The sequence below is a fragment of the Littorina saxatilis genome, linkage group LG4, assembly GCF_037325665.1.
Source record: "Littorina saxatilis isolate snail1 linkage group LG4, US_GU_Lsax_2.0, whole genome shotgun sequence".
Taxonomy (NCBI): Eukaryota; Metazoa; Mollusca; class Gastropoda; order Littorinimorpha; family Littorinidae; genus Littorina; species Littorina saxatilis.
In genome coordinates, this window is record NC_090248.1 from 26,596,252 (window position 1) to 26,605,834 (window position 9,583).

Consider the following 9,583-nt stretch of genomic DNA (forward strand, 5'->3'; position numbering starts at 1 on the left):
ATTCTAGAATGATCCTAACATTATTCTAGAATATTCCTAACATTATTCTAGAATATTCTGAACACTATTCTAGAATAATTCAAAAAAGTTCAGGAATATTCATGAATTTATATTCTAGAAGTTTCTTGAATTATTCCTAAAGATTAAATGAGAATTCTTGAATCTTAACATTTTTCTGGAATATTCTTGAATCCTGTTAACTTAAAGTATATTCTTGAACATGTCTTAAGTATTCTAGAAGTATTCTAGAATATTCAAAACTAGGTTGAAGTTCTACTTCTAGTATACTGATAATACTCTCAACACAATTTTCAGAATGATCTTGGAATATTCTGTGCTGGCATTTAAGAATAAATCCATTAAGAATATATTCTTCATACAAATCAGAATGATAGTACAATTATCTAATGACTAATAACAACAAGAATATTTAAAGTGATTTTTTCCTCCATCAATACTTGATACAGCAGACAAAAGAAGATTTCATTCAATACTTTATCACATGTAATTTAACTACTCGAAGGATGATAAATCGGTGATGGTTATTCATTTGGCGAAGAACCTTTCCACTGGTCACACCGGGTGCAGTCTGAATACTGGAGCCGATGCTTTGCAGGTTGCGGATGCCCTGTAAAGTGTAATGAAAATACAATTTTAAAAGTCTAAATGTTTCTTTGTGGTGCTTTTTTTCATCATGCTTAAAGAGTCAATAATATGGTCAGGAATCTGTCAAGGTGTCCAAATGCAAAATTCCTGTTCTGGATACTTTTATTACTATGTATTTTGTTCCGTTTTAAAATGACTACAAAATAAACAATACAGTTATGAAGTATTCTTCATGCAGATTCTATCCACACCAAATGTATGTATCAGTCGCCTGGATGCTGAGAACATTAACTGTTCAAGAAATGATGGTTACAAAATCGAAAAATGTTTTGTGAATTTTGTCAAATCAAGTGTGCCATGTCAATGTTTTTATCAAATAAGTCACCATTCATAAAAGTATTGAAACAACTAAATGATAACTTTAGTTAGCTTCATTTCCAGAAATACCATCCAGAGAGTTTTGGGGGACTGACATGCAACGGGCCAGGAATGAAAGAAATTACAGTATTTAACTAATTTGATTTTCAAAGAGACTTTTTGTTGCAATTCCAAGCCATTTTTTCTTCAGTTTAGGAATAATTCATTAATCATGTTTTGTGCTTTCATTTAATTATCCCAAATTTTGTTGTGACAAAGGTTTAAATCAATAAATGTTGATTGCCTTCACTTAATTACCTGAGTAAATCTCTTCTTGCATCACTATTCCCATGGCCTGGACTGGCTTGAGCACCTCTTCAAGCTCTTGAAAAGACTTGCACTCTCTGACAAGATGTTGATGGGTTAATGGTTTGCAGCTTGTTGCCTTTTGATGCAGCATCTGTAAAAATGAGAAGTGATCAAATTAGAACAACCATTATAATACATATATAATTATAAATGCTCAAGTTTGAATATATATATATATATATTTATATTTACTAATAAGGGGTAAATACTGAACTATTTACAAATAATTACTAATAGTAATCATCTTTGTTCATGCAGGAATTTCTATAAGTATAAATATATGTTCCTGACCAAACTCAGTCTCCTGTAAAGTCTTGTAATTGACTAGCTAATACTCAGAAGACAATTATTTGAAAAAAATAAAACAATTTAGTGCCGGCTTGCTGATTGACACTTGACTATTAGTATCACTGTCACTGTCAGACACATATTACAATCAATGAATGATACATGTGCAAATTACACTTACAGTTACACAGAGACTGAAAAGAATAGGTTTGAAAGGGCTTGAGTAAAAAGTCATGCAATCCTACCAAAACAAATGACAGTTCAACAAATCCTACAGCTCTAACTCAACTGATTTCACTTAAAATCTTGCAAACAAGAGAGAAAGCATTTAATAAACCTGGATCAGTATGTCACCTAAAACAAACAACAATATCAAACATAAAAGAATTTTTATAAAACACCTACCTTTGTTTTTCCTGAGAAAATCAGGATACAGCTTGTTGCCACTCAAGTGAGATCGCTGCTCTTAGTTTCAGTCACCCATGGTCCTTTCAGTTTCACTCATCTGTCATTTTTGTGTCTGGCACCTCCAAGTTCAAACTCTTGTTTGGGATGAAGAATACAGCATTTCTTCATGCCTAACAAGTTGAAAAATCGGTGGCATGCCATTTTTTCAGATAAATGGAGATTACAAAATCTTTCTCAGTTCCAACAACGTGCTTCTAAAGAATTTGGCGCCTGGTTTCTGAGCTTCCGGTGCCAGAGTTTGTCCACCGGAGTTACTTCCCTTAAAAGCAAAATGGCGACGCTCTGTAAGTACACCATGAGGAAAGGGGACTCTTTTGAACGAACTGCTGCAGCTAGAAACCTTTTCTCTGTTGTCTTTGTTGAAGCACTTTTGCATCAAAGCAAAACAACATTGATCCATGCATCATTTCCATGAACTCAGTAAGTATGTTTTGGTTTTGCTTGTTTTATTCAACACATGGTATAGATGTAAACATGTGTGTCACTGTGTGACTGTGAAATCGAAACCAGCCTTCAATTTTAAAAGTTTCTTCTTCGATCTGACACATGAGAAATGGCAGATGTATAAAACTTAACTGCATTTTAAGCAAAAGTACTGTTTAATCATGTGATGATTTGATTGTTGGGTTTAACGGCCGCCTTTCTGTGTCAGTGTGTCGTCTGTTTGCAAACAGAAAGTCTGCCGTGATTTGCGTTCTGCTGGCACTGTTGGACAGAATAAACGAAACCTGTTGGTTTCAAAGTATAAATTACAGACTGTAACTTCTGCTGAATTTGTTTGAGGTTTGGAACTCACAGATTTGGTATAAATTTGCCGCTAGCAAACTGGCTGGTTTGATCAAAATTGAAAACAGGTTTCTGAAAATGAAATTGAAAAAAGTGCTTCAAATTGTAAACATGCCTGTGGGTATTTACAACAATGACGATTATAACAAATATTCCGAAAGTGTATTGATAGAATTATGTACTTTTATGTAAAAAGGTAACATTAACCATTGGCATTGCATCAAAATTTGTTGGATTGATTGATTGAATGGTATAATGACAAGCAATACGTTTGTAAGTTTTCGGTTCACATTCACTCTAGTTATGATGATGATCTTTGGAATGTCTGATGTTTGAGTTTATCCTTTGTTAAAACCTTTTTTTGTTTCTTATTTACTAGGTCCAGGAAAGAGGGGTGAAGAAGATATCTGGATGAATTCTCACTGGAAGTACCATGGATGAAGCACATCATAAATAAAATATCACTGGAGGAAAAGGTAAGAGTCCTGTCAACGAACTGTGGAAGTAATTAATCACCCAGTGAATGAATTAAATCAATTAATGGGCAAAACGTCGCAGAGAAAAATGGCTTATTTCAGATGAAAATGTGTTTTCGTCAATAATATACCATAATTACATACCAAAAAGAACAAACTGCGGACATTTAACTCTTCATTTTTGTTCCTTTTTCCAAGTTTTTGAATGAATGATTTTTTGTAAACTGTAGGCATTGTGTTTCAGGCTTTACAGGACACAATGTTGCAAAGCTTCAAGCTGATACTGAGCCTTCTTTTGAATCAAATCCACCATGCTCTGCCACAGACTGACAGTGAAGTTGGACATGGGAATCATCCAACAAGGGATGCCGGTGACAGTGACCTTTCCTGGAGAAGCGGTACCGCATCCGCATCCATGCAGTTCCAGTACTTCAGAAAAGTGATGACAAATGTTGAAGACACATTCTGCTTGTGAACATTGTTAGCCCAAGATCGACTTGTCATCTATTTCACTTCTTTGTGACAATATAACATTTGAAGAATGAACCAAGTGTTTGTTTGGCTTTATTTTGTAGTATAATTCGAATGTGTAGCAAACACAACCAAAATTATAAGTGGAGAACAAAAAACTAAATTAAAAGTGTTTTAAAAATAAGGGATCACAGTTCTTGAACTTTGAAGAAGAATGTTCTTGAATAAGATCATTCTTGAAAAAAAATATTCTAGAACATTGTTGCTGTTCTTGAATTTTTTTCGATATTCTAGAATATTCTACAAGCCAAAAAATTCTAGAATAATGCCAGTAGAAAAATTCTAGAACATTCTAGAACATTCTAGAATATTCTTGAATAAAAAAAAGTTCTTGAACAACGTTTCGCCGGGGAAAACTGGCTCTCTATGAGTAGGATGGGGCATCTCTGGAGGATGACCTGTGGAGGGAGTCTTGAAATAGGGTTAAATTTATAGGTTAATTATTGTAGAAAATTTGAGAAAACAGTGTCTTAAAATTGAGGGAGTTTTCAATCGGGGGGATCCTCAAAGGAGGGGTTCCACTGTAATTCATTACAAATGGTGAGTCGACACTAAGCATTTGAGTTTCTTGTCTCATCTGCAGTTATTTAGTTACTGTATTGCACACACAGTTAATTTATCAATGTACTGACGAATATTTCAATTGCAGGCATTGACACAGAGAACAGCAAACTGACGTCTCGTGACATCAAGGACTGTACAGAGCATATCCAGTCTATGGTGCTGGCTCGTCTCAACAGCAGTGTGGCGGGAAAACTTGTCAGCTCTGTCAATGTCCTCAGGGACTCCTACACAGGTAAAGAGCAATTTGGTTATAATTGAAGTAAGGAACGTCAACTTTCCCCTTCAAAAAGGTACAGCAGCTACCTGCGATGTGTGGACCCTCCCATGAGAGGACACCTCCCTTAAAAGGACACCTTTCTCTTGTCCCGTTTTATATTATCTCTACCAAAATATACCTGTCATGACAGGCCACCTGCAATGTAGGGACACTTTTGGCTGGTCCTAAGGGTGTCCTTTCATCGCAGGTAACATTGAAGTAAGCTTGCACCTTCAAAAATATCATTTTAGTTATTGAAGTAAGTTAATTAAGGTTGCACCTTCAAAAGTATCATTTAGTTATTGAGGAAATTAGTAACTTGCACCTTCAAAAATTTAATTTTAGTTATGGAAGAAAGTAGCTTGCATTTTCGAAAAGATCATTTTAATTAGGCCAAAAAAAAAAAATTGTCTGTTTCTGGTCACCCGACCGACCCTAAATTTCGGCGCCGACCCTAAACTTTTTTTTCCAAACTCAATTTTTTTTTTTTTTTTTTTTTGGTGGTAAAGGACAGGGTGAGAAAATGAACAACAAAAACGTGTGAAAACGAAAGTCCGCTGACGATTTGTAAATGTGTTGAGTGTCTTGTCTCTATGTATAGTGAATCCAGTCTCTTTGCGCGATTTTTAAAGTTAGTTTTATTGGTCTACATTTGGGGTTAAAAAAAAAAATTAAAAAAAAATCCCGACCTACCGACCCTATTCTTTTTAGCCATGTTACCAGAAACAGACAAATTTTTTTTGTTGGCCTTATTGAAGTAAATAGCTTGCACATTAAAAAACGTCATTGTAGCTATTGAAGCACCTACCAGCTTGCACTTTCAAAGAGATCACTTTAACTGTTGATTAGGAAGCTTGCATATTCAAAAAGTTAATTTTAGCTATAATGAAGAATTAGTTTAAGTCACTTGCACATTTATTTATCCAATTCAACCTCAGATTAATGTTGTTTTTAAGTGAACATGCCTGCAGGATCTTCTGCTGACAGATTCATGAGTAAAAAAAACCACAGTTTGTTGCTGCAAGAGGAAGTAATGTGACACATTTAAGGATTATTGCTGACATTTTATGTAACAAATTAAACATATGTATTTATAGAAATGTAAATCACATTGTTATTATATGTGCACATTTTATACATTAAAAAAAATTCTTTGGACAGAGTCATAAAGCTGTCATTATGCACATCTAGTATTTCAGACAGTCCTTATTTCCATTAGAGATAATAGTTGTTTTATGATCTCTGTTTGAATACAATTACATGAAGAAAAAACAATCCAAACAAATTAAAAAATTAAATCGTATATATATAATTATGTTAAAGTATACGTAACACATTCTTTGACCTTGGACAGTTCGACAGCATATAAAACACACATTAAATAAAAAAACGCTCGCGCTGGACCCGAGTACTCTTCAGACTGGCTCGCTCCCCCAGTATGAACGTTTTTGTCTTGTGCACGTTTAAGACCAAGTGATTGATCTGTGTGAATTACAGGCGTTCCCTTTGCTATATAAATACATTGCATGCGAGCCGAGGATGTGCGTGGTGACTGGCCTTTCTCTTTTATTTGATCACAGTGAAAATGCACACACACATTCACACACACACACACTCTCTCTCCCTCACTCCCTCTCTCTCTTCCTCTCTCTCTCTCTCTCTTTTTTACACACACACACACACACACACAAACAAACACAAACACACACACACGAGTACAGACTCATGCACACACACACACACACACACACACACACACACACACACACACACACACACACAAACACACACACACACACACACACACACACACACACACACAAACACACACACACAAACAGTAACACTAACACATGTGCACAAAATGAACACACACACCGCACGAGAGAAAAAGACGTCAAAGACTTTTGACCGTGACGTAATCTTTTTATGACGCTATATTTCTCGTCAATGTGTGATGAGTTCGGCTGTTCTATCAGACTGCCTGGCTGGCTGTGGCTCCGCGAATTCCTCCCACCGCCAAGTCGGTTTTTTGTGGTTTATTTCGCATTTAGGTCCCAGGTAACATTATGAAGTTTTAATACGATCAATCGGACCTATTATCAAGTTAGTATATCAACTTTTGAACGAACTGCGCCCAGTAGTTTCCCAGCAATAAGCTGTTAAGTGGAGAAAGACAGACAGACAGACACACAGACACACAATTAAAGTCTGCTGAGCCCTTGTACTAGCGTACTCGGGGATAAAGAGATCATTTAACTCTTACCAGTTGGGGGTTTTGGGGCATATTTTACAGTGCTGTTGGTGCCTACTTGCCGAGTGGCTATCTGGGGTCATATTCTAAATGAAATATAGAAAGTTACATATCAAATGAAAGGAAAATGAATAAGCTTTTCATATTTGCAAAGAGAATTGTGCTATCTTTAAAGGTAAAAAATGTTATGGGGGTGACAACATGATTTTTGTTGAAATTTGTACGCCCATTTTTTGGAACACGTGACAAACACAAAGAAGAAATTTTGTGTGTGTTCAGTTTAGTTTAGATATGCTGCTAACTAGTCTGTTTTGGCATTTATTTTACATAACATAGCACAGTTTTATTGAGTTTTGCTGATAAACAAAAAAGTTATTGTCACCTGATTACCCCCACCCAAATTTCAAAGTTGGACGTTTCATTACATACGCATGCCTAAGGCAAAAAAAAAAAAAATAGTCTGTTTACGGTATCCCGACCGACCCTATTTTTTCCCGCGACCCTAGACTTTTTTTGGCATTTGGGGAAAAAAAAAGGAAAAAAAATTGGCAAAATAACTTAAAAAATATGGTTTTTTGAAAGAAAAAAAAAAGTCTGTTTTTTTGCAAAATAACTTAAAAATATGTTTTTTGGGGGAAAAAAAAAGAAAGAAAAAAAAAGTCCCGACCTACCGACCCTATTTTATTGGCCTATGTTACCGTTAACAGACTTTTTTTTTGTTGTGCCTAATAATCATGCATTCCTATAACTAACTTATAACAAAACCCCAGCTTGTTTCTGTCATAAAGTGTGTCTAACATATGAGTTTATCCACTGTCCGACCCAATTCCAATGTAAAATAACATTTTTTTTTTCTCGATATAATTAGATAATTGGTCAGTGGAAAACTACAGGGGGGGGGGGGGGGGGGGGGGGGGGCATCGTAAGCTTGCTTACGATGGGTAAGGGAGCGAACTGGTAAGAGTTAATGAAAGACAAAAACTGAGTAATAGTTGACGAGTTGAAGCCATGACTTTATTAATGGGGCTACAGTAAAACCTAGTGTCTCTAAAAGACACCCTTGGGGTATGGTAATGGTGTCCCTATTAGACAGGTGTCCTTTCTTCACAGGTGGAGGGGCCGTAAAATGTACAAGACACTTTTTGTCAATCCTGGAGTATGTATTTATTTTTCAACACAAAACACTGATAAAAACTTAAATAAAATGACCAGATCATTGTACAGCCGGTGACCCAAAAAAAAGAGTACCCAAGCAAAACGTCATAAATTGAACAAAAATAAAGCAATCTTCATAAAATTCATTTACACACACAAGTAGCCTCTGCATGATTTGTACAGAAAATGTTAGCGTTCTAGCTTGTCTTTCAGGAAAGTTATGCTCATTCTACAGAACATGCTCCAAATGGCCTCCGCGCCGCTGCATGCAAACTTGAACTCGCCGCGCAAAGTTATCAATCACCCGCACACACTCCTGTTGCGAGATTCCGCGAATGGTTGTTGTGATGGCTCTCTTGAGTTCTGTGATTGTCTGTGGGTTGTTCCTGTAGACGTTGTCTTTCAGGAAACCCCAAAGATAGAAATCGCGCTGACCGAAGTGTCTCTGGAACTGTACTTGCACATCTCTGTATGATTTTGTGCGAAAATAGGTCTCTATGCAAAACGTCCGTTGATCATTAGTATAGTTCATTGTGAGAACAGCTTTTATTTCATCCAACCATGCAGTGGATTAGCTTGACTCACCTCAAAAAGAAAGAAAAAAAAGTTAAAATTGACAAAGTTATTCAAGTTTGTTTGGGTACTCTTTTTTTTGGGTCACCCTGTACAAGGCACAGATTGAGGGCGGTGACAGGAATTAAAACAAGATTAAATTAAATTGAATTGAATAGTGTTCATCAAGACGATTTGAAAAAGTCCTGGATGCCTGTTTGTTTGGCTCGTCCAGCTTCCCTAAGCTGGACGTCTTCAAGCATGGACTTCAGCGTGAAGGCAGCATTCACAAGCTCGACATTTCCCTGCATCTCAGCAAAGTTGAGGAGAGAGCCTGCCTGGGACAGAGCTTCATTTGTTGTGATTGACCTTTCTTCCTCTTCGTCGTCTTCAGATGCAGAATGATCATCTTTTGGTTGAGTGGCAAGAGGAATCGTTTCGGGCTCAGGGTTGACAAAACCAGTTTCTCTGTCCATGTTCACAAAGTCATTCCAGCTCACATCTTCCAGCAGTTGTTTCTCCCCTCCATCCAGTGGAAATGTCTCCAACTCCATCTCCTCAGCAGACTCCACAGTTTCACTGGCGCTGCTGACATACCCACATTTAGTGAAACACTTCTGAATGTTGATGCCTTCAGAGAGCACCATGCAAGATCCAGCCACCTGATTGCATGCAAAATGTTGACAGACTTGCCCAGCTCCGTAGCTGAACTTGCCTCATCCATATTGACCAGAATGTGACGAAGCAGCCGCTTCCTGTAGTGAGCCTTGGCTGTCTGTATTATCCCGGCATCACAGGGTTGAAGTTTGGATGTTGTGTTCGGTGGCAGGAACTGGAGTTTGACGTTGGACAGTGTCACTGGGGGATGAGCAGAACAGTTATCCACCAGCATGAGAATGCGTCTTCCTTGGGCTTTCATTT

The 9,583-nt window shown here is 36.9% G+C and overlaps 1 protein-coding gene and 1 long non-coding RNA gene across 2 annotated transcripts in view; both read left to right on the forward strand.

Annotated features, from left to right (window-relative positions):
- LOC138964341 (dual serine/threonine and tyrosine protein kinase-like) overlaps window positions 1-9,583 on the forward strand; it is a 37,781-nt gene that overhangs the window by 12,191 nt on the left and 16,007 nt on the right. The window contains exon 4 of the mRNA XM_070336262.1: window positions 4,531-4,677. Coding sequence (XP_070192363.1) covers window positions 4,531-4,677 — 147 coding nt within the window. The remainder of the gene's footprint in view (window positions 1-4,530; window positions 4,678-9,583) is intronic.
- Window positions 2,223-3,900, forward strand: LOC138964350 (uncharacterized). The gene is made up of 3 exons (XR_011455081.1): window positions 2,223-2,508; window positions 3,254-3,350; window positions 3,595-3,900. It is a non-coding gene; the product is annotated as an uncharacterized lncRNA (long non-coding RNA).